Here is a 26,178-nt window from a genome sequence, read left to right as displayed (position 1 = left end):
ATATCCCTTAAGCACCTAATAACTATCGTTTGTTTTGTTATTCATTTTATTATCTTCTTTATGCCTTTGAGGATACTAATGGCAACATAGGAAAATTCTGGTGCCACAAACTAATGCATAATTTTGTCCACAACTCGCCCATGTGGCGAGTTGTGGTTGGTGGAGGGGTAATGATTTTCCTATGTTTCATTATCCCTTTTATTTTCTTTCTTATGCCTTTGAAGATACTTAGCCGTGAAAAAACCTTCTGAGTTCAAGAGCTACGCAGACATAGTGTTTGATTTTGTGACACCCATGGTAGTAAAGTTTTCGTTGGATAGAGAATAAAAGGGTTAATTATACTTTTCAACTTTGAAATTTGGTATGGGTTTGATTTTATTTCCTCAAATTACAATTTTCAGAATTTTGTCATTGAAATTTTGAAAAGGAAGCAATTTTACTCTCTCCATTTTTTTTTTCTATTTATGTGACAAACTGGCATTAATCCAAGAACCCCATTTTTGAGGGACCAAATCGAACCGGACATAACAAATATCATGTTTAGAGGACCATAATCAAATCGACCCCATCGATGGAGGGACATTTATTTTTTATTTTTGGAACTTCAAGGATCAAATCTGAATTTTTTAAATTTGGAGGATCAAAATCAAACTTATCCTAAATATTGAGGACCAAAAGTATAATATACCCATAGTAGAATATTTGGCACTATATTCAGGGAATTTTTAAAATATTAGCTTGAAACCATGACTAACAATTTGGTCCTCAGGCTTTTGATTTAATCAATTCCGTTGCACAATAGGACAAACATAATTCAAGTAATTCATACATAGCGACACTGGCATTTGAAACTATTGATAAGGTAGAAGAACTCATATATTCACTAAGCAATTAAATTTCATTACTCTTTAATGTAAGAGATTAAATTCAATAAGGACCTGGTGTAAACCCGCTTACACCCTCCAATAAGGACACACCACTTCAACCTTTTACTTCAAACTCATTTCAAAATTATAAATCTCATACACCTAATAACATCTCAAAAAACCCTATATTTTGAAAGAAAATATTGTAAATTGGAAGTGGCAGCTTACATTCCACTTGTTGTCCACATTTTGTATTCATATTCAAATATACAGAGATTGTTGATAAGTTACAACTCTAAATTACAACTGAAAGATAATTACAGCCTAACTACAATCTGTAAATTTTATCTCTAAGTGAAGATTACATGATAAATACAACATGTAGAGTCTATCACTAAGTGAAGATAACTTGAGCACTTCTTCAAGAGATTGAGTCACTAGCAAACTCATCTTTATCCTTAACATGACCATGCAAGCTGATGGGGAGGTAACAAATCATAAGATTGGAACGTAGAAGGTGAAATCTAGCAAAGGTTAACCTTTTGGTAAATAAGTCTGCAAGTTGAGTTGAGGTAGAGATAAACTTAAGCAAGATATTTCTACGTACTACCTTCTCCCTAGTGAAATGGTAATCAACTTCAACATGCTTGGTGCAAGCATGAAACATTGGATTAGTGGCAAGAGACAATACACCAAGGTTATCACACCAAAGTGTAGAAGGACAAGGAAGAGGGATACGAAGGTCTTTGAGCAGCATTCGAAGCCAATATGACTCAACTATCACCATAGCCATGGATTGATACTCTTACTCTATACTTGATCGAGATACAACCTCTTGCTTCTTTGCACTCCAAGAGATTAAACAAGGGCCAAGGAAAACTGCAAAACCAGTAGTAGACCTTCTATCATCAACATCCCCTACCCAATCAGAGTCATAGAATGCATTTAGAATCAAAGAACCCTTGCCAAAGAAGAGACCACAATAAAGTGAGCCTTTAAGATATCTTAACACTCGCTTGGATGCTGACCAATGAACAGTAATTGGAGAGTACATAAACTGACAAAGTTGGTTAACAATGAAAGCAACTTCTGGGTGAGTCAAGGTACAGTATTGAAGGGCACCAACAATGCTTCTGCACTCTGATGGATTAGAAAGTGATCACTCAAGTATTAAGAATCATAAATTCTTGGTACACTATGTACATAGATGTATGTGTTAGGTTCTAAGACCTTTAGGTTTAAATGTATTAGAACACTAATTTGTAATGTTGGCAAACCATGATCAAAACGTTTAAGTCTTGTTTAGACTGCTCAAAGTATGTGTCTTTTATGTAAAGTTGAAATCGAGTTGCTGCAGAATTTACTATGCAATTCTGCCTAGCTAGATCGATCAAGAATTAGACTCGATCGATCAAAAGTCGTGCAGATTGTTTTTTCTGTAGAATTTTCCAACTCAGCCCAAGCCCGTTTTACGTGTAGGGTTTTATGTTTTACTCTAGGTATAAAAGGAAAAACCCTAGCCACGTTTTTAGAGGTTGTTGTTGCTATGTGTGTGAATCTTCTGTGAGATCTAGAGGTGTTTGCCTTCACACATACTTAGGGTTATCAAGGATCAAGATTACGTCAAGAAATTGATGATCATTCAGTTGCTGCATTAAGAGCTTAAAGATATACAAGCAAGAGTGCTTGTGCTTGCTGGGAATCCAAGAAAGAAGTAGTCCGTGGACTCAGCTGTCACGTGGTCGTGGTAGTAAGTTTCCTACTCGAGGTAGCAATAGGATGTTAGTGGCCTAAGTTGCTATTGTGTAAACTTCAATTCTTTCATAGTGGATTCAATTTACCTTGAGGATAGCTAGGTTAAATCCTCCCTAGATTTTTTACCGATTTGGTTTTCCTGTGTCATCATATCATTGTATTCTTTATTTTTTCACTACTTTACATGATATGATTGTTTTGTGTTAACCAATATTTACATAATTTACCTAAGTTAATAACTTGGCTAAATAACTAGGTTAATCTAGTTGTGTTTAAGGGTCAAAAAAAGTACAAGTGGTATCAGAGCAGGTAGCTCTTTTGTTGAAGATCTTTTGATCTTTGAGCTGATCCTTGACCCCTGTTGTCATGGAACACAAACACTCTCTTGTTATTCATCCTCACTTTGATGGGAATAATTATACTTACTAGAAAGTTAGGATGAAAGCATTCTTGAAATCCATTGATGAGAGAGTCTGAAACTCCGTTGAATATGGATGGGAGAAGCCCACTACTCCTGTGAGTGAGCGGCAAACTTCTCAGAAAGAAGCAGCCGCTTTCAATAGCAAAGTCATGAATGCTATCTTTAATGCTGTTTCTATAGAGGAATTTAAGAGAATCTCTAATTTTGAGGTTACTCATACTGCTTGGAATATCCTCCAAACTGTGCATGAAGGCACAAAGGCTGTTAAAATTAACAAGCTGTAGCAATTAACTACTAGATTTGAATGCATTAGGATGTCTGATGATGAATCTTTTGATGAATTCTATACTAAACTTAATGACATTGTTAATCTACATATAATCTGGGTGAAATCTATAATCAACCTAAAATTGTTAGAAAGATTCTTAGATCCTTGACTAAGGACTTTAGACCCAAAGTGACTGTCATCACTGAAAGTAAGGATGTGGACTCCATCCCTGTTAACAAACTTGTAGGATCTCTTCAGTTCTATGAGTTGGACTTACCTAAGACTAGCAAATCCAACTCAATGGCTCTTAAGTCTGTTGATGATGTTGATGTGAGTGGATTTGATGATGAGCTATCTGCTATAGAAATTGCATATCTTGCCAAAAACTTTAGAAATTTTCTTAGGGACAACAACAGAAGGGCAAGAGGTAAGAACACTACTGAACCTAGAAATTTTAGGAGGAATGATCCCACTAAGGTTAATAACACTGAAAAACCTAAAGAAAAAGTAGGTCGACCTTCTAATAATTCTATGGGATAACAATGTTTTGGGTGTCAAGGATATGGTCATGTGAAATCTGAAAGTCCTACATACTTGAGGTCTAAGGGTAAGGCTATGGTTGTAACCTTTAGTGATGATGAAGTTTCTAACAATGAGTCTGGTAGTAATGAGGATGGAAACTTCATTACTTTCATTGCCACTGCTGTAGTCGATAAAAGTGTTGCTGTTGAGGAAAACCCTTCTGATGGGGAACTCTCCGAGGATGCAGATCTTCAAGAAACCTACAATAAACTTTGCAAAGTTGCTACAAAGGATGCTATGAATGTTGATCTAGGTTTAAAGAAAATTGCATCTCTAGAACTAGAAAAGAAAAATTTGCTTGTGAAATTGTTTGATGCTAATGAATTGTTGAATAATGTGAAGACTGAGAACATGCTTTTTCTTGATAAAGTTAAGAATTTGGAACATGATTTATCTGTTGCTAGAAAACAAACTAATAGGTCAGCTAGTTCCAAACTTGATCATATGCTGAGTGTTCAAAGTCTTCTTCAGACAAAACTGGGTTAGGTTTTGTAGAAAGCATCTTTGTTCTTGAAACACACTCCACAAACTTTGTTCCTTCTTCTGAGCCCCTTTGTGTGTGAGGTTGTCAAACTTGTAAAAGTTACACCTCCTAGAAAGATTAGGGTTGATCTTCAAAAGTCTAAACCTAAGACTTCCAATCCTTCTAAGGGCATGTTACATGATAGACCTGCATGGGTTTGTCATTTTTGTGGAAAGTCTGGACACATTCGTCCAAACTGTTTCAAGTTGCAAGCTGCTAAGCGAACAAATAAACCAAAAGTACCAATACCTAGAGTACAAGATCCTATGGTACTTATTAGTGAGTTGGTAAAGGCTTTAAACCTTTATTCCAACTCTGGAGTTAGAAATCATTCTAATGTGAATAAAAACTCCAATGGTCAAGGTGCATTTAAAAAGCTTTGAATGCAAAATGCTCAATCTAAGTGAGTCTCTCTGACATGGTCCTTGTGCTTCATTGCTCTATTCTTTGTGACCATTTTCTCTTGGTATTTTTGTTTTTGTTTTCATTGCTTTCTAGGATTTGCATTGCATAACATTCATGCATTTCATTCTAGGATGTTTTTGTTATTTTCATCAATATATATATATATATATATATATATATATATATATATATATATATATATATATATAAAGGAAAGCAAAATGTGTTTTGCATTATTTTTCTTGGATTTGAAATCAAGGTTGGTTATATTATCTTTACATAACTTGTTTATATACTTTGTTTAGCTTGGATGAGCTTATTTAATTGCACTTTACTAGTTTGAGTTTTGTAGTGCATGTTGTGTGAGAAGATGTTTATAGTTTTTTATCACATGATCTTGATCTTGAAATCACATGCTTTTGATTGTCGGACTTGATTTTAATGAGAAAGGCATAAATAACCATCTCATTACTATTTACTAGCCAATCATGAATACCTTAGTGCATATCAAAAGATTTTGTGCTCGAGAAAGTGTAGCACATGCACAAAAAGAATATAAGGTGTAGCCTCGATTTTATTGTTAAAATTGGTGTGTACATTATTGGGATATAATAATTTCAATAAAATTGGTGTGTACATTATCCCGGCTAATTCTTAATAAGTTTCTGTTCAAATAAAATTGGTGTGTACATTATGAGGTAAATCAAGAAACTTACATGATTGCAAGCTTTTATTCTAGGAGATGTAAGAGTTATATGATGTAACTCTTTAAAGGATAGTCTCTTTTAATGTATGTGATGGATTTTGTTGAAATTGTGTTTGATTACTATTTACATATCACCTCACATGTCTCTCAAGTTTTTGCTGGTTGCACACACTACACAAGTTACTATTTGCTAAACTTTGTACATGTTCTTGTGTGTGATTTTGGTTTGACCATCCGAGATTGAAACTTCCTTGTGTTTAAGTGCAAAATGTATTTTGAAGTTTCAGAATTTAAGTTGAATTGAGTGAAAATCTTAATTTTTGGGAAATCTGGGCTTAAATCATATGTTTTTTAAAAACATTTCATCTCATACTAATGCATTTTATTCATAAAATTCAATGCTTTGAGGAGTTTCTGCATAAAAGTGCTTTGTCTTTCAAAAAAAAAAATTTCCAAAATTTCAATCGATCGAAATTGTTTCTCAACCAATCGAAATTACGATTAAAATTTTGGTCAACTTCTGTCTATTTCGATCGCTGCTCGATTGTTGTTGGATCAATCGAAGGCATTTTCGATCGATCGAACCTTATTTTCGACCAATTGAAAATCATGTAGGGAGTTTTTAAAATCATGAGTTTTCTCACGTGATCAAGAACTTTTCAAACTTTTTCAAACTCTTCTCTCTCTATCCAATCTATCCAAGCCCCCACTCAAGAATTTTGTCGTTTTCCTCCGATTCTTTTGCTAGGTTTTTTTCTTCCTTGGCCGGTAAGACCATTTTACCCTTCCTTTGTCTTTTAATTTCATTATTCATGCATTAAATCATGCATTTAGAAGAGAATTTCGAACCTAAGAATTTTTGGGATTTTTGATGTTTTAAGCTTTTTCTTTTCAAATTGATCAATGGGTTTTTGTTGTGGAATGATATACAACTGTTCCATGTAAATTAATTTGATCAATTTTGGAGTTTTGTGAAAAATTTGAAATTCTAGGGCTTGCAACTACCCGATTTGGGGATTTTGTTCAATTGAGTTTAATTTGATGAAATTGGCTTGTTGGATTGATTAATTTGATCATTTTAATGTGTTATCTATCTTGTTTAATGATCAATTGGTCAATTTCTTGAAAATTGTACAGGTGGTTTTTCAAAATTTTGGGGTTTTTGATATAAACTCTATGCTCAAGCCAATTTTGTGATTTTAAAGTTAAATTGAACTTATTCTCACTGCATTAGGACATGCATCATTTGCTTACACTATTCATGTATCATATAGATTTATTATTTTCTATATTTTTTTATGCTAACTTGCAGTCTGCCCTTAGTTTTCTCTTATTTTCCTTTTTGGTTCTTTTTTGTGTGTTTGTTCTTTCCTTAACATCATGCCTAGAAAAACTAGAGCCAATGGGACCTCCTCCTCTTCTTCTGCTCCATCCTTTGAGAGTGAGAGATTCTTGAGTGTGAAGCACCAAGAGACCTTTGAGACACTTAATCTTAAGAGGAACATTTGGGCTGAGAGAAAGGTTCTTTTAGATGAGCTAGATCCCGAGATTAGGAGAAACTTTGAGCGTAGGGGTTGGTTACCTTTGTTAGATATTTCTCAGCCCCCTCCTGCTACCTTGATCAAAGAGTTCTACTCAAACCTCTCTGTTCACTCCTATGATTCTGGCATTCTTGTGCGAAGTTGGATTTGTGGTGATGAGTACACCATTACCCCTTCGGTAGTATCTGCTGCTCTTAGGGTGCCTCTTGTTCAACATCCTATCTACCCTTATGATGAGTTACATACCCTAGACAACATCATGTCTTACATCACTAAGTCTTCTATCCAATGGGGTTTTGATCCTCGGATCACTACTACTGAGCTCTCTGAGGTTCACTATCTTTTCTTTTGAATTGCTTGTCATTCCTTGTGGCCTATTTCTTATTTGCACACCATTCCTATTGAGCGATGTGTGTTTCTGTATGCCCTTGTTACTGATGCTCCTATCAGTTTTCCTCATTTGTTTATTCATTCTTTGAACGACGTTCATCGGAGTAGTTCTATTGCCCACGCTCTATTCTTCCCTATTTTTATTCACCAGATTCTCTTGCATCTTGGTTTATTCATATTATCACTCCTATAGGTGTTACCTTTCTTAGGCAGAAGGCTGCTCAATTGAGAGCAAGCTTTAAACGTCCTAAGGTTGACTCTTCTGGTGTCATACCTCCTTCTCATCCTTCTTCTATAGGTAATACTTCTGCTGAGGTGTATGTTGATCCTGCTGCTGCTGCATGCAGATTTGGTCAACTTTTGGTGGACATGTTTGATGAGCTTCGTGCTTTGCGCGCAGATTTGGATAGTCTTAGACCGCCACTTCCTTTTGATGATGAGTGAGTGTCCTTTAGCAATTCGTCACAAAAAGGGGAAGTGCATATATGGTGTAGAGAGGAGTTTCGTAGTTAGGGAGAGATTTTTTTTGAGCTTTTTTTTTAGCTGTTTGGAGCTGTAGAGTTTTTAGATTGTATCTAGGTGCTTTACTTTGTATGTATCTTTTTGGCTCATGATGTTTGTGTTGGGATTGTTCATGATAGGGGGAGATATTTTGTTTTGTTTATCTGTTTCTTGTTTCATATTGTGCTACATTGTTTATTGATCTATATTGATGAGTTTATTCATGATATATGTCTTGTAGTTTATGTTTATGTGAAATCAAGAAGTTATGTTGTTTTACTTGTATTTTCCACACATGCGTTTATGTGTTTGTTAAGTGTTACAAGAATATACAGGTTGATTCAGTAATGCTGCTATCTACACTTGCAACTGATGGATAGTAGTTTGGTTGAATTTGTTATGTTAGGCTTTGTTTTTGTAATGGGCTGTTTATATGTAAACTTTGAGCATTTTGTTAGGTTTGTGTTTTGTCACGGATTGGCAAAGGGGGAGTTTGTTAGGTTCTAAGACCTTTAGGTTTAAATGTATTAGAACACTAATTTGTAATGTTGGCAAACCATGATCAAAATATTTAAGTCTTGTTTAGACTGCTCAAAGTATGTGTCTTTTATGTAAAGTTAGAATCGAGTTGCTGCAAAATTTACTGTGCAATTCTACCTGGCTCGATTGATCGAGTATTAGACTCGACCGATCGAAAGTCATGTAGATTGTTTTTTCTGCAAAATTTTCCAACTTAGCCAAAGCCCGTTTTATGTGTAGGGTTTTATGTTTTGCCCTAGGTATAAAAGGGAAAACCCTAGCCACGTTTTTAGAGGTTGTTGATGTTGTGTGTGTGAATCTTCTATGAGATCTAGAGGTGTTTGCCTTCACACGTACTTAGGGTTATCAAAGATCAAGATTATGCCAAGAACTTGATGATCATTCAGTTGCTGCATTAAGAGCTTAAAGATATACAAGCAGAAGTGCTTCTGCTTGCTGGGAATCCAAGAAAGAAGTAGTCCATGGACTCGGAGCTGTCACGTGCTTGTAGTAGTAAATTTCCTACTCGAGATAGCAATAGGATGTTAGTGGTCTAAGTCGCTATTGTATAAACTTCAATTCTTTCATAGTGGATTCAGTTTACCTTGAGGATAGCTAGGTTAAATCCTCTCTAGGTTTTTTACCGGTTTGGTTTACCTAAGTTAATAACTTGGCTAAATAACTAGGTTAATCTGGTTGCCTTTAAGGGGTCTAAAATGTACAGTATGGAATTTATATATTTATGTAATTGATATGTATGAAGATAGATATTATGGATTGATCTATATTAAACATCTATCTTTATACAATAAAACTTTGTGACAATTTGAGACCAGATGCCATTGGTGTAGCACATGATTTAGGTCCAACCATCTTGCAATGAAGAATATCAACAATATATTTGGTTTGAGAGAGGTATAGATTGGATGTATCACATCAAACCTTGATTCCCAAAAAGTAATGCAAAGATCCCAAATCCTTCATAGCAAAGTCAACTTTTAGACAGTTTATCAAATGAATGAATTGTAGACTAGTTCCAATGACTATGATATCATCTACATAAATTAGGATGAAAATCTTAATACCCGATTTATCATAGATAAAAAAAGAATAATCAACATAAGATTCAATGGAACCAAGACAAAGTAAAGAATGTGTAAGTTGATTAAACCAGACGCATGGTGCTTACTTGAGACCATAGATGGCTTTCTTCAATTTGCACACATAATTTGGAAAAGTTGAATTAACAAAACCCATAGGTTGCTCCATATAAACCTCTTCTTTTAAAGTCCCATGGAGGAAGGCATTTAAGACATCTAATTGTCTAAGAGGCCAATTAAAATGAATTGCAAGAGCAAGCACCACTCTAACGGTTGCTAGTTTGATAACAGGACTACACGTCTCTTTGTAATCCAAACCATCTTGCTGTTGGAATCCCTTAGCTACCAATCGGGCCTTGAACCTCTCAATAGAGCCATTAGAACAATGCTTCAATTTATACACCCATTTGTTGCAAATTACATTCTTGTTGGCTGGTCTTGGACATAAGCTCCAAGTATCATTAGTGTGTAATGCAGTAAGTTCATCTTGCATTGCTTTCTACCATTCCTTAAACTTAGCAGCTTGAGTGTAAGAAGTAGGAATTGCATGAGTATGCAATGCACAGGAAGGATGTTTAGTGGAATAATAAATATGATAGTTTGGAAAATCTTTGTGCAGTGAATACCAGATTTACTTTGAGCAACCATAGGGTGATTGTAATGTCTTTAAATCATAAGCAATAAAAGTCTATTCAACCTAAATAATCCATAAAAATATTAAATAAAAGCAACTAGCAACCTAAAATCTCATCAAAAATGTCAGAGCTTTAATCAACCAAAGATAAAACATCATCAAAATAATTCTCCAGTACAATGTTTAATACCATAAAAATAATAATAAAATCCTCAGTTCCACAAAATAATTCGTAACTATTATCTTCTAAAAATCTCTACTCCATTGATCCCTCTAATGTATCTGTAAGGGGAAATAAAAGGGGGTGAGATAACTCAATAAGTGGAATTCACTAACATTGAGGTGTGGGAACAAACCTTTCAAATAAATAATTCTTACAACAAATTCATAACTTGTAACTCATCAATATTTTATCATCAAATATTTCATATAAAAAATAATAATCTTTATATTGGGAGCCATCATAATATATATATATATATATATATATATATATATATATATATATATATATATATTGATACCATCATATAAACAATTTCTTAGGCTTTTCTCATGGTGAACGTTTACGCCTCGTTGATAGGGTTGTGTTGTCCCCTTTTTGGGACTGGAACCTCATTTTCTTCCATTTTCTTAAGGATAGCTCATTTGGAACCTAAAGGTGCACTTCCTTGCCAAAGAGCTTCCTTTTTGGATCCTCATTAGTATACTCTCTTGCTAAGGAGCTATCAAATGTGCACTATCTCCTATTCTAGGACCGTCCCTTGCTAAGGACTAGCTGCAGTATGATTGTCCCTTATTAAGGACTAAATACAATACTAAACTTTTAATCACGACTTGCCATAGGTTTTCAAAACATATTCAATATGCTCACAAAAAAAACCATTCATAATTCTAAAAAATATAAAGATATATTCACACATACAAATTTAAATAAATTTAGGTTGTTCCACAAGTTTTGGCATAACGAATAGTCAATGTCAACATTAAACATTTATAAAATATCAATTTATATATAGAATATCAACATATTTCTTTGGTATAAAATAGTTTAATAATCAACACTGTTTTGAGAAAACCCACAAAATTAGTAAACACCACTTACCTCTTATTTGCAAAAATATGAAACCAACCTCCCTTGAATCACAACAAATCAGTAGAATTAGAACCTAGCAACACCAAAGATAGGTCCATAAATACACAACTTCCCACCTAAAATCTGTTTTCACACTTAAACAATTTTATCCTAGACAATACTAATATATCCAAAATTCTCCATTATCCACTTTACTATCCAATTCACTTTCAGCTTTGATCATATTTATGGACTTAAAAATATTGCTGCCTAATCAGATTTTTCCGTAATCATAGATATTCATGAAACTTCAATATGGCTGAATAACAGATATTTGATCAATCTAATATATATAGTTGAAGCCAATATTATTCTTAATATATCAATCTCATAGCCAGCCCATTATTCCCTTAATACTGCCAAACTTAATGATAGAGCTGGACAAGTTTTGAACATTGGCAGGCCCACAACAATACATGAGATGGAATTGGCTTGAGCATGGTCAGCCAATCCGAAAGAAACAAAACCAGCATGGCCATATGCAGAAACTAGAGTTACAAGTGCTTGTCACTTATATCTTTTCGTTGGCAGAGTAACCATACTTCTATAGGTATTATATTTTATCTATCAAAATTAAAAGCTACAAAGTACCCTTCCTGAGGTATAGCTATTTACATCATTCCTAATCTAATATAATAACAATAAGGACATCTTTTCCCTCAATGTAAAGATAGGTGGAGATTCATGGAGTGATGCCTATTATCCTAGTAGGTACTAATATAATTCCATGCACCACTAATGCCTTTCTTGCAAACGTGGGACAAGTCTAGCCATTGAATATTTAACTTCCTAAATTTAGAGTTAGGAAAAGTAGTGAATCCGACAAGGTAATGAAAAGTAGTGAAATAGTAGTTGAAGGAAAAGAGGTTAGTACCTGATTTGTGGTGTTGGAGTTGCAGGAATTCTTTCTCACCTGGTCAAAATCTGTCGCAGAAGATTGAAGTAAGTTGGGACTCTCCTTTCAAGCAGGAAATTGAAGTTCATCAAAGACCACATGTCGACTCAAATAGACTCTATTGGTACTTGGATCAAGACACTTATATCCTCTGTGATTAGCACTATACCCCAAGAAGATACACCTTTTGGAATGAAAAAGTAGTTTGTGATTGTTATAAGGTCTGAGTAAAGGATAGCAAGCACAACCATAAGTCCTAAGAATGGAATAGTCAGGTGTTTGATTGAGGAGCATTTGAAATGGTGACTGATCATCCAAGACTGTTGTGGGTAATCGATTAATAAGATGGATAGCTGTATTGAAAGCTTCAACCAAAAATGATTTTGGTAGATGGGATTGAGCTAATAAAGACAACCCTGTTTCAACCAAATGTCTGTGTTTTTTCTCAGCTAGGCCATTTTGTTGAGGAGTATGAGGACAAGATATGCGATGCGAAATTCCATTCTTAGTTAGAAAACGTTTGAATTGGTTTGAAATAAACTCTCCTCCACCATCAGACTGGAGTGCTTTAATTTTAGTGGAAAGTTGATTCTCAACATAACATTTAAATTTGACAAAGGCATTGAAGGTGTCAGATTTGTGATGAAGAGGAAACATCCAAGAAAACCAAGAAAAATCATCAATGAATATAACATAATAACGACATCCACTTAATGAAGAAATAGGAGAACACCAAACATCTGAATGTATTAATTCAAGAAAACACTTGGAAACTCTAGATGAAAGAGAAAAGGGCAAACATTTGCCTTTTTCCAACTGACAAGATTCATATATTACATCATGATTAATGGAACCTTTCATAGGCAAACTACATTGTGATTTCAACAGCTGAATTACTTTAGATGATGGATGGCCCAACCGGGCATGGCATATAGAAGAGGTGGCTATCACACCAAGGAGAGCAGTGTGTTTGCAGACCTTATTGATGGAGGAAGGGAGTTTGATAGGATAGAGTCCCTCTTTACTTGGTCCTTGCAGCAAAATCTGACCCATGAGCATGTCCTTTACAACAACAAAAATCAGCAATTGGTGCAAACCAACAATTATTGTCCTAACAAAACTTTTGGGTGGAAAGAAGATTGGCGGCAGATCATGGACAACATAAAACATTTTTCAAAAGAAATTTGGAATTAGAAGATTTAAGAGTAGAAAAACCAGTGTGTGTAATGCACAAACCCGAGCCATTTCCTACTGTAATCTCATCACCACCAAGGTATGGTACACTTAGTTCCAAGTTGTTCGTATCAGTAGTAATATGATTGTTTGCTCCACTATCTGCAAACCAAGTTTGATCACCATCGAAGTTGAATTTGGCTGCCATAGCTGCCAACTGAGCCAGTGGGTGTTGGCCTTGATAAGCGAATTCCATTCTATGGAAGCAATCAAGGGCTTGATGTCCTTGCTTACCACAAATCTGACAGGGTGGTCTGTCGTTGGCAGGAAAAGTAGAACCACTGCCTGGATTTTGTGAAGATGAATTATTCTTTTAGTTTGATGGAGAACTTATAGGTTGTGAAAAATTCTGACGAAGAGGTCCAGAGGGTTTGTTCTTTCGATTTGCATTACTCTTAGGCTTCTGTGAGTACAGAGCAAATCCACCAACATCCTGTTCACTGGACTGCCTATGATTGGCAAGTAACATGTCATAATTAAGCAGTCCACTGCCTATGACTGTCTATTATTTTACCCCTCATCCTTACTAAATGTGAACTCTGAATGTAAAATATCACATCATAAAATGGGGTTAACTATTTAAAACAAGAATAAAAGATTATGATTAAAAAAAATGGGGCAAAATTTAGATACATTACAGCCTCTTGTAGGGGTCTAAAATTGAGCAGGCGGCATTAAGCACAACCTCTTTTTTCTTTTCTTCCCTCTCACTAACCCGAGACCGAGAGAAAGTCCCATGGCTTCAGACCTGACCTCTCAGACTTCTAACACACACCAGTTGGTGTTGAAAACTTGAAATCAATATTGGACGCGGTTGGAAATGGTGGAAATGACCAAAATTAGAACCCAAAGAAAACAGCACGTTCAATTTCACAAGGTAATAGTAATGGAGATAAACAAACGAACCATTAGATCCATTATTTAATCATTGAGTATTTCACACTGACCAAACTACAGAATTACAAGGTAATAGATGAGATGAGATATATCAAAGAGCAGATGGAACCTAGCGATTAAGGGGCAAATCTGAGACTTTGAAATGATGGGATTACTGGATAAGATTGTTCTTTTTTTTGCTTGATTTTGATTAGAAATATGAGACTTTGAACCCATGAGGTTTCTTCTGCTAAGATTGTGTGCAAAGCCATGTGGTTTTCTTATGGGTTAGGGAGATGAAAATGAAAAGAAAGAAAGAAAACAGAAAGAGCGGTGCTTAACGCCGTTAACTCAATTTCTTTAACTAGCCAGGTGACTAAATTTTAAAAGAGGAACCCATCAAAGTCTGATTAGTGAGATTTTAAAAACACTAGATGACAAAGGATTAGAGAGGACCGAAGCTCATAATAACTTTTTAATTTTTTAACTTTTTTAATATGGGAAACATGCATTAACACCAAAAATGATATTAGACTTTTATTATTAAAAAATAATAATAAGCAAAAACCCTTACAAACAAAAGGGAGATCAAAAGTTGAAAGAACCAACTCCAGAATATATATTATTAATATACAAACGTTATTCGTATCTATATATGTATGTGTGTGTCTGATTCATTATTATCACGCTTGTTCGACAAATTTACATTATGAAAAGTAGTGAAATTTAATCCACCTACTTTCTTCTTAAGTCTTGACAACAAAGGCCAAATAAAAGTGTCTCCTAGTGCTTCCAATGTACCAACTCCTTCACAGCCTTGGCAAGATCTTATTCATTCTGAACACTCTGAACCCAATTTGCATTTATGTGAACTTGCTCAATGCTCTGCTTCAAGATTCTAGTAATCTTGGTCTCAGTACAGTTTGCAAAAAACTCCTCTATTTCATTGGCCTTCTCAAATGAAGCAAACTGGGGCATAGATAGAACGGAACAAGAAAAAAGAAAAAAAAAATGATAAGCAATAACAATAACCAAGTGTAATTGAATTTAACTATATATCTGTTTTTGTGTTGTTGCTAAACTTAAGTTCTATGTATTTGTAATTGAGATACAAAAGGGCAAAAACTGATACTTGCGGAACTAACAACAGAAGAGAGGAGGAAGGGAGAGACAAACCGGGGAGACAATTGAGTTGACAAAGCGGGTTATTAGATATCCAGAACCCCAGGTTTTTGAAATATGCTCCCAGTTATCCTGCATTTCAGTCGCATGTAAAAGCAGAAAATATGCGTTAGACAACAAAGTGATGAACACGAAAATAGAATAATAGGGGATCTGTGCCAAAGTAAATCAAAACAAGGTACCCTTTCAGTCATGTATACATAAAGATTTTAGCGACAATAAGCTAGAGAATAGTTATAGACTAGCATCATGGAATTTCTTACCAAGATAAAAACTAAAACTGTAATTGAGTTTAAACTAGCAATTTTGATATAGATGTGGTTTCACTTGATATTTCTCACATAAAATCGAAGATATATTTCAGAATCTAAAGATCCTACAACCTACTTTCACTAAGAAACTTCATCTTCTCTAGAGCTCAGTTATCTGGTTTTCATCAATCCAATGGAATTTCACAAATACTCAAAAAACTTGTCTGCTTCGAAACTTGAGAAGCTATTCTAAAATTTCCCCTCATTTCCAGACAGAGCAACCCAAATGATCAATTTATGCGTCTAGCATCTCCCTATTTTTCTTTTTATCATCTATAAGTACATGAGATGCACCACAATGCATGTTCTTCCTACGGGAAAGAAGGTGAGTGCCCTGTCCCCTGAATATGCTTAAATTCCTTTGTCTTCCTCAAATCTACATGTCAAATCTTAGATCAGTCTCTTAATTTTTTAAGGACAATTTTAATCAGTGTGTAACATGGATATTGTGCATGCTGCATGCACATGATCATCGGAATTTTTTCACTGCAATGTGCTCTTTGCATTTTATGTTCACTATTATCACTAATGGAGTATTACCATCAGCCATGTCCAAGCTGTTTCGCGTCCTTCCCTACTAACAGCAAGTCCAAGAACAGCATCTTGGGTACAAACCTAGATCAAATGGGAAATAAAGCCAGCATTAACATCCAGGCTCCATCAGACAATATTTATTAACTTGTACGGAAAAATATTTTGACCTCACAATTATACCTCGGAAGACAACAAAAAGTTGAGAGCTTCAAGAATAATGCCAGGATCTGGAGAAGATGTTAATGAACCTACAATCACAAAAATAGACATGTCTCCAACATACTAGAGAGATTCAAATAATGTTTCGAAACATTTTAAACTATGATATGTTATTACTTAGGATGCGTGTTTTCTCCTGGCTCAAATCAGTTTCTCTATAAACTCTCAAAAGAGATTCAAAACCAACTTTGTTTGAGGTGTTGACTCTCCGCATGACAGCCACATATGCTGCCTGCAACCACAGCCCATTAGAAAACTTGATAGGTATTGTAGATGGGTAAATACTAGTAATTGACCAATGCTTTTTTTACCAACCTTTCTTATGTCAGGATAGAGGAGTGGTGTATTTCTGTCATCCAAGAATGCATGAAAACGCCTACTTCCTTCTTTTAGTGCTGGATCATATCCAAACACAGCAAGGACAGTCCAAACCTCTCCTCTTAACATTGCATCTAGATGGCTCTCACCTTTCTTAGGCTCCCAACCAAGCTTCCTGCAAAGAAATTCAAACATTGAACAAAATAAATGGAAGATTGAAAATAAAAATGAAGCAACTTTTCATCAATATATATTTTATAATTTCAATAGTTATAGCAATGGGGGAGGGAGATTTGAATCTTGGCTCTCCTCATAAAGGAGAGCAAGCAATGCCACTAAGCAATAAGCCTCCCAGACTTGCTCAAAGTTTTCAAGTGCTCATTATTTGGGTTAGTGATACACACCGGGTTTCCATTAGCATGTAAGGTCTGATATAACTCAGTGGTCTGCAACCATCAAGTCAAAGATCCCTTCCCATAAAGCTAATAAAACATCCTACATGCTTCCTTGGATAGTTTTATAAATATTATGCAACTTTAGATGTGATGTCTAAGGTTGATTCAATATAATTATTAGTATGTATGACAAATTTTATCTTGACTAAGCATAAATAGAATATCTCCAAATAAAATAAATAAATATGCATTTAAGTGAAATAATGCAAGAAATATCTGCATCTTAGACCCTGAGGTAAATTTTTGTGAGTCTATCACATCAAAACTTGAAAGAGGAATCACAACAATCCTTAAGTGACTTTTTCTTCTTCCCTAAAGCACACTTTTTACATTCTGAGACATTTACATTTATCTCCTAGATTTAATGATAAAATACCTCGGTCTGCTTTTTATTTTGGTGTTAGCAACTCTACTTAAGAAAGAAAAAGGTTGACTAAATTCAGAAAAGGTCTATATATATATATATATATATATATATATATATATATATATATATATATATATATCGATAGTAGCATATTAATCACCAAAGAATATACAAATTATTCAGTATATAAAGAAATGATATACTCATGCTATAAATTTGTTGAAATAGATAACATCTTATGGGGCTTTCTCAACCAAATGGAATAAAATCAACTTCAAAGATATCACTTATATAAAAATAAAAACAGTAGACAGGGCAACCAGAATGACTTATAAGCAAGTACCACCATAGGAATTTCAATTATTTGTATATAGGACAACTTACATTGCTGAACGCAGGAACAGGCTAATAAAAAATTGTTTTACGAATTCCAGCAACTCAGGGTTTGCATCAGCTGCAATTCTTTCAACTTTATAACTTATCTGTGAATTGAGGGATCAGAACTAGGACTAAGAGCACAACTGAAATATACTAAGTCTTAAACAAGAGGTGAACAATACATTGATTAAATTAGACAGCACAGTATATTTAAGTTCCCCACTATAAGCACTCATCAAGGTAAGCAATGAATTCAAAGACTGCTGGCGAGCCATACAAAGGGCAAATGAATCATCCAGGATGCCTGTTAAACAAATAAGTTGTGTTAAGTGCTCTTTTCTACCATAAACACATACCATCATAAGATAATTGCAGGTATGAGTACAAATATCAAAATTACCAAATCTGTCTGCTGTAGATAAGTATTTGTTCTCTATTGCATATCGGAGTTTAGCTGCAAGGTCCTCATCATAATTAACCCTATAGAAACCAGTCTGATTGAAATTAAGTTTCACCCAAGCAGATGCTAAATTGCTTTCGTCACTCAAGAGCTCTTTCATATCAAGAGTGTCAGACTTTGTTTGCAGTAGAAAATTCTTGTGCACATCATATGAACCACAGCATAATGTTATTGGAACAACCCATTGCCCTTCTCCAAGAGAACCACTTGCCAAAAATTGTGACTGCGATTATTACATTGATTTGTCAGAACTCACTAAGTCCTCAAAATATTATTGACACTCATTACAAAATGAAACAACTCGGTATGCATCAGGGTTAAGATATACTATTTCAGAAAAAAAAAATGCTGAAAGAGATCAGACACAAGAAACCTGCTCAAACACCAATTTTTGATCTTTGACTCTGACAGAGACAACTGGGAACCCCTTTTGCTTTGTCCATGAATTCATTAGCTTGTTCACAGGCTCACTAGATCCCTCCTCAAGTGCAGCCCATAAATCTTCTGTCTTTGCATTCGAGCAAGCAAATTTTTTTATATATGAAGCAAGTGACCTCTGATTTACAGATGCGGAAAAAAGATTATTAAATGACATACAATTACATAAGAAATTTTTTACAAATGAGCAAAAATTGACTAATTGAGTTTCTTAATTCAATGATTTGAGCAATTATCTCATATATTGCAGAAGATGATTGGTTGACAAAGATGGACCATAGAAGAACAAACCATAACTGCAATCATATAAGTAATACATGGCAGCCAAGAAAGAATCTGAAAGCTAATCACGCTGAAGGCTATGTCACCAAATATCAAGTAGATAAGCTTTCTAAGAGTATTTCTTATCTAGATGAGTATCACCATTGTTTCTATATATAAATAGAAATGAGCACTTTTCAAAATATTATTTATTTAGTATTCATCACGTTAATGATTTCTTCCTAAACCTGTTTCATACTATCCAACTATTTTTGAACAAAACCTGTGTAACCTCTTCAAAACTTTCAACTAGAAAGTTACTGTTGCTCTATCTTTCTCAAAGAAATAATGGTGCAGGACAACCAGAACAATTGAGTAATAATATCGAAGACAAGAAAATAAAAGGATATGATCTAAGGGTCAACACCTAGGCTTAGCTTGGAGTTAGCACCAAGCAAGAAAACCACTAGGAGTCAGCACCTAACGTGGAACTGGAGTCAACGCCAAACCAAATAAACCAAAAGACCATTTTTTCATTCATCAAACTATGAACTATCTCCAAAAAGAGTACAATAGTTTTCTTGTAAAGGATTGCCAAACTCAATTCTACTTGGCGTAAGAATCCCTAATTACCTTATTACTACTAGGACCTAAAACATAAAAATACAATTGAATTACAAACATAAATAATATTAAATAAAAATCTTCTTGCATCTCCTGCATCACATAATTTATGAAGGGTTTCCATGACTTAAATTTCATGTGAATTTGGGGTGGAGGGAAAAGTGTTTCTTGAATAATAAGAAATATTTTTACTTGGGACACAAGCCATATACCAAAAGAAAGAAAATGCAACAACCAACCTGAAAGCATTCAGCACCAAGATAGCTTTGAAGCATCCGAATAACAGATGCTCCTTTTTTGTTACTAATCGTGTCAAAAAGAAATTCCTCAATCTCTCTAGCATGATTAATCTCCACCTAAAAAAGTGTGCTTATATAGAGATATACTCAAAAAAGTAATAATACTAGTTCCTCAAAAAGTAATTATACCAAGAAAAAAATAGTACATGCAAAATTACCTCAATGGGATGGGACTCTGCAAGCCCATCTAGCCTAAGACCTTCTGTACAGTCATTAAGAAACTGAGTCCACATTTCCCATTCTGGGAACAACTGATTAACTACTAAATAACTAACCTGAACACATTAAAATAACCGATATATAATTTAAAAGCATGTGGTGTATTAAGGATAATATATAGAGACATGACCCATGCTGGCTATAAAAAACTGAAACATTTATGAAGAGCTTGGGCTACATTCCAACAAAAAATGTATATGTTAGTTTATTTTTTTTAATAATGAAGCCAAGCTCAAGCCAACCTTTGAGGCTTGATTGATAAACAAATCAAGTTGAAACATATTACTAGGTTGCACCAATACGGACACCGGTATGGATACGGGGGTACGGCAATTTTTGAAAAATAAAGGTACGACACGACATGGGTACGGCAATTAAATAATTAATTAAATTTTATATTTAGGCATATTTTTTTAATATTTTTAGACATAAAATACGTTTATGTCTAGAATTTAAATTATGTAAGAATTACAAATAAATAAACTAACATCCAAAGTAATACAATAATACACATAAAATGTTTAAAGTACAACCAAAAGTTTAAATAGGCTACATTCAACATCAAACTAAAAACTTAAAACGAAAACAAGCTTTAAACTTTCAAGATTACCATAGAACAACAAGTTCAACGTCAAACTAAAAACATAAAAAGGAAAACAAGTTTTAAACTTTCAAGATTTTCACAGAACAACAACATCATCATCATCATCAACATAGTCATCATTCTCAACAAGACTTATCTCCATCTCTGGCTCATCTAGTGTGAGATGAGCAATCTCAAGGAACCCAGGTCCTCCAAATGGTTCATCCCAAGTATCTCCAGAGGGCAGCGGGCAGAGGGAGGGTTGGGCTGTGGGTTTCACGGTAATGATTTCTCACTTCTCAAACTCAAGCTTTTTTGTTTTAGGGTATATCGCAAAATCAATGGTAATGATTTGTCTATCTGTCAAAATCTGTGAAATTTTTTTTTTTCACTACTGGTGTGTCCATCGTGTCGACGCCGCATCGGCGTCATATCAGAGAAGCGGCAAAAAAAAATAAAAAAAAAATAAAGACTCCGCTCGAATACCAGAGTCTGGCGAATTTTACTGGTATCAGTGTCCGATACATGTCGGACACCGATACTTTGCCAAAAATGGTGTGTCAGTGCAACCTAGACATATTATCAAGTTAGTGGACAAGTTCATGAACTCGAGGCTTGACTTGTATATATATAATAAAATATATACTTTAAATTAACTTTCTTTTAAAAATAAATAGATATAGTCATAAGATATATAGAATTATCGGTTTTTTGCCTGATTCAGTTGATAAAAATAGTCTATTTCCTGGTTAAAAGTAATGTGTAAATACAAGGTTAATGAACTTTATTTTTATAGATCCATAAATGAAGAGAAGTAGTCTATCAAGTAACTTGATCAATATCACCCAAAATATAAGTAGTCCAAATCTGTGAGCACGTATTTTTTAAACATACGAACAGTTAACCTTGACTTTACATGAGATAGAAATAATTTAATCAAAATATGTGTGAACAAGTGTCAGATTAGTGAACAAAATAAATGAAGTAAGGATTAACATGTTATTTAACTTGGTGATAAAATTGAGTCTGGCTAATGTGCAAAACATAATTAAATAAAACAATTTGGATCAATTATAACACAAAGCAATAAATACCCATATTGTGAATCCCTCTTTCAGCCACAAATGATTCCACCATTCCATCGTTACAAGATTGCCAAACCACTGATGTGATAGTTGATGAGCTACAACAATCGCAAGCTAGAGAAAAATAATAATAAAACATTTTGTCTTGTGTTATTAAACCAGTAGCTCCAAACTATATTAGCCAAACAAAATTCTAATAAAAAGAGCAATATTCACAACATTCATATTACCCTCTGCTCATTAGCAGCTGCAGAATGCTGATTGTCAAAGAGCAAAGCTGTTTCACAGCATGTAACCAAACCATAATTCTCCATGGCCCCAAAAGCAAAATCAGGAATTGCAACCATATCCAATTTAGGAAGAAAGTAAGGCACCGCAAAGTATCTGCCAATATTATTTTGATTAATTGGAATTTCAAATAATACAACATAAGCACCAAAAGACTTGTATACTGTGTCTCGTGATCAATAGTTTGGTGGTGATTCACAGTAAAACTTACTCTTTGTAAAATTCAAGTGTCCTAACAGAAACATCCAATGCAAATTTCCCTTCATTTACTTTACCAACCTGACAGTATAGTCGAACTTTAACTCCTGTAAAGTTATGTAAGATTACACTATCAAGAACAAGGATCATAATACACAAGAAACAGTGAACATAGTTTTTTTTTTTTTTTTATACCATCAGACGTAAAATTTTCCACATAATCAAATAAACCAACAACAATTGCCACCAAATATGTAGACATGATGGGTGATTCTTGATATGAAACTGTCTTTAGATCCCCGTCCACTTTTTCTTCAATAATTGGCATGTTGGAAAGAGCTACTAGTTGTGATGGCACATCCAATGTGAGTTTGAACATAGCCTGCAATGCCCAATAATAAGAGCCAAATAAGCTTTTGTTTGCATTCATTTGAAATAGAATCAAGCAAATCTACTTCCAAACCAAAAATAACTTAGTCACAATAAACAAAACACTAGCTTCATGAGAGGTACACTAGCTTCTAATTGCAGCATGAAATGCAGTCGGATATAAAATGTGATTTCAGCCAAAGAAAAGCACAAGATATTAAATTAACCAAGAGAGAGAGATGTGACACCTTGCAAGCAGGTTCATCCCAACATGGAAAGCATCGCCTTGCATTGGCTGGTTCAAATTGTGTAACTGCCATATTCTTCTTCTCACCATTGTGCTCATATGTACTAGAAAGCAAAATAACAACTTAACTATACACATTACTAGTAAAATTTTCATTTAGCAGAAAACAGAAGACATTTAGCTCCATTTATAAGTAGATAGAGAAGGGTGAACTCATGGGTTCAATGCCATTAAAGAGAGTATATACATCAACTTAAATCTTTAAATGCTATGGTCAAAGGCCTGCCTGATAATCTCAACCATCATTGAAAAAAAAAAATTAATCATTCTAAGCATATTTGAAAGCACTTTTTTTTTAAATATATCATATGGGGACACCCCTTAACCTAAAAACTTAAGCCAAAAAGTATGAGTCTAATTATGCTATATTAACATTTAACTGCTCACACTTGTCAATAGTATCCAATGTGAACTTCACCAATTGCGGTACTACTCACTTGTGAATAATATTCCAACAGTAGGTTTAGCATTTTCTTTTTTATGTTAAGCTTAAAAGTTCACACACACACACCCTGATAGTTTATAAAGAGAGTTATGTAATAACATTTGTAATATTATTGTATACCACTCGACTATTGTACCTTGTATAGAAGCCCTTCATTTTGTCGTTCAAAGTTCCTTTAAAAGAGATGGCGAGAAGTCCGATCCCAATGGGAAGTGTGTCAGAAAAGTCCAAAACCAAAATCTCATCCTCTTCAACCACATCAACATATAAAGGCTTCAACACCTGCCCAAGTCCAAAACTTAATTCATTTATTCATTCAGCATTTTATTTTTAGACGACATGGCGTTTGGTTTGGCATGATAAATATAAATTCAGTAAGTCATTCTCGCATTCAAATAATAAAAAGGTTGACTATTTCTTTGATCTGCTTAATAAGCTAGAGCTCAACAACATCAACCGCATCAATAAAGCAAGGAAAGCACTAAACTAAAGTTTAACAAGACATTTTTAGAAACTTTATATATAAGTTAAAGCAGTTATATTAGTTTAAACTAACTTTAAAAGTAAAGTAGTTTGGGTGATAGAAAGATAAGATAGGTTAGATAACTATGACCTGGTTAGAATTAGAAGCGTCTGTAGCAGCTAGGTGATGAGTGAAAGATATGGAGGCAGTGTCAATGGAGAGTTCAGCAGCGTTGAGGACAATGAAGCAAGTATCCGCCGCGATGTTGAGCTCAATAGCCACAGACCCTGCAAATTTACACGTGCTCAGGTCCGGTTTCAGACATATGTCGTAGCGTTTCGGTTCAGCAAATTTCGGAAGCCGAGGTTGCCCTTTTAATTGCTCCATCCTTTTTTTGTGAGATTCAAATCTCTCCTTTTCATCCTCCTCCTTTTTTTTCCTTTCTGCTTCCTCCTCCTCCTCCTTTTTTTTCCTTTCTGCTTCCTCTTTTTTCCTTTCTGCTTCCTCCTCGTTTTTTTTCCTTTCTGCTTCCTCCTCCTTTTTTTTCCTTTCTGCTTCCTTTTTTTTCCTTTCTGCTTCCTCCTCCTCCTTTTTTTTCCTTTCTGCTTCCTTTTTTTTCCTTTCTGCTTCCTCCTTCTCTTTATTCTTGTCCTATTACAAAAGTTCACATTGAAGCATCAATAGATCAGAATGCATGGGAACTGAAGGAATATATTAAGGAACTTTATGTGAGATCTGGCAAGCGTGGAAATGGGACCAGCTCCCTCAAGTGTTGGCAGTGATTAAATGCTTGGAAGTATTTGATATGTTCAATTAGTGAACTTCAGTTTTTTTTTTTTTTTTTTTTTTTTTTTTTGGGGTGGGTTTATAGAGGATTTGTATTTGCAACCTAAAAAATATCACATAAGTGAAAGAGAAATGATATGATTTGGAATATGTAAGTGAAAACTGTAATATATATGTGATTTGGAATTTGTTAAAGGAGAATTAGCGATTCGTTAATATTTGGAGGGCCATGGGTTGAGGAATGGGCTAGCTAAGAATTTTATTACCATTTTGGTGGTTTTTTTCATCAAATATATTATTATTATTATTATTAGTATTATTGTTATTTTGCCAAATTGATTTTGTTGGGTTTTATTATTACTAGTATACAAATTTGAGGGCTAATTTTAAAATTTAAAAAGCAAAATTTATGAGCATGTTCAACCCAAAAAAAAAAAAAAGAACATGACTTCGTATAGATTAGAATGAAGATAAAAAATACATAAGGTGAGCCTCACTAGTCTATTGAATATCTATAACTGACCTTTTAAAGTTTTGAATAATGCTTATTGTTGTTGTAAAATCAATACAATTAGTCTATATACAATTATCCACACTATCATCCTAGATGGTTTTGTTTTGTTTTGTTTTGATAAATAGCATCCTAGATGGTCAAAAGCTGATGACAATCAATATAGAATGAGGAACTATGTAATTTATTATTACTCACAGGTTAGCTTTTAGAATTTGGATATGGAAAAACTTAATGATAGAAACTGAGTCTAAGAAAGTTATGTGATATGTAAGTACAAAAATAGGTTTGTTCATACTGCTGAATTGATAACAAGAAATATGAATTTCATACCGAAAACAATTGTATGATAGCATAAGTCGCCACACCGACGATCCCTGCCACTGGTATAAGATACCACATTTTGGGAAATTTAGAGATACCCAGTTCGAGAAAATAATGAACTCGTATGTTGTGAATCAATTCAAGAGTCAGAGATTTATGTCTTTCGCATCCTCTAACAAGAATTGCTTTATGATTGTCAGGTTACCTTTGTAAGGACAGACCAAGCTTCTTAAATATAGGAGCAGATGAGTGAATGAAGAAGAGATTGAAGCTTAAGCTTGATATGGAATGAAGAAAGCAATCTATTCTTTTCTTTTCTCTTCCTTTCTTCTCATTCTTTTCCAAATTCCAATTTTCATCTTCAAGAATTTTATTTTGTATTTTGCTTCCTTTCTCTCTCATTC

At 34.3% G+C, this 26,178-nt stretch overlaps 1 protein-coding gene across 1 annotated transcript; it reads right to left on the bottom strand.

Moving 5' to 3' along the window:
- Positions 1–14,861: 14,861 nt before the first annotated feature.
- On the bottom strand, positions 14,862–25,971 carry LOC142614311 (aminopeptidase M1-like). The gene is made up of 20 exons (XM_075786906.1): positions 25,784–25,971; positions 24,304–24,804; positions 23,827–23,972; positions 23,187–23,289; positions 22,765–22,951; positions 22,583–22,676; positions 22,314–22,467; positions 22,093–22,197; positions 20,355–20,471; positions 20,137–20,253; positions 18,948–19,130; positions 18,515–18,797; positions 18,297–18,418; positions 18,121–18,218; positions 16,912–17,089; positions 16,714–16,828; positions 16,558–16,625; positions 16,384–16,458; positions 15,527–15,604; positions 14,862–15,319 (listed from the first exon to the last, which is right to left on the bottom strand). Exons 1-20 carry the CDS (start codon positions 25,850–25,852, stop codon positions 15,179–15,181), a joined length of 2,934 nt encoding a protein of 977 aa, XP_075643021.1. The 5' UTR covers positions 25,853–25,971; the 3' UTR covers positions 14,862–15,178.
- Positions 25,972–26,178: the final 207 nt, after the last annotated feature.

This window comes from Castanea sativa, chromosome 1 (assembly GCF_040712315.1).
Source record: "Castanea sativa cultivar Marrone di Chiusa Pesio chromosome 1, ASM4071231v1".
Lineage (NCBI taxonomy): Eukaryota > Viridiplantae > Streptophyta > Magnoliopsida > Fagales > Fagaceae > Castanea > Castanea sativa.
This window is presented reverse-complemented; position numbering and strand designations above follow the sequence as displayed.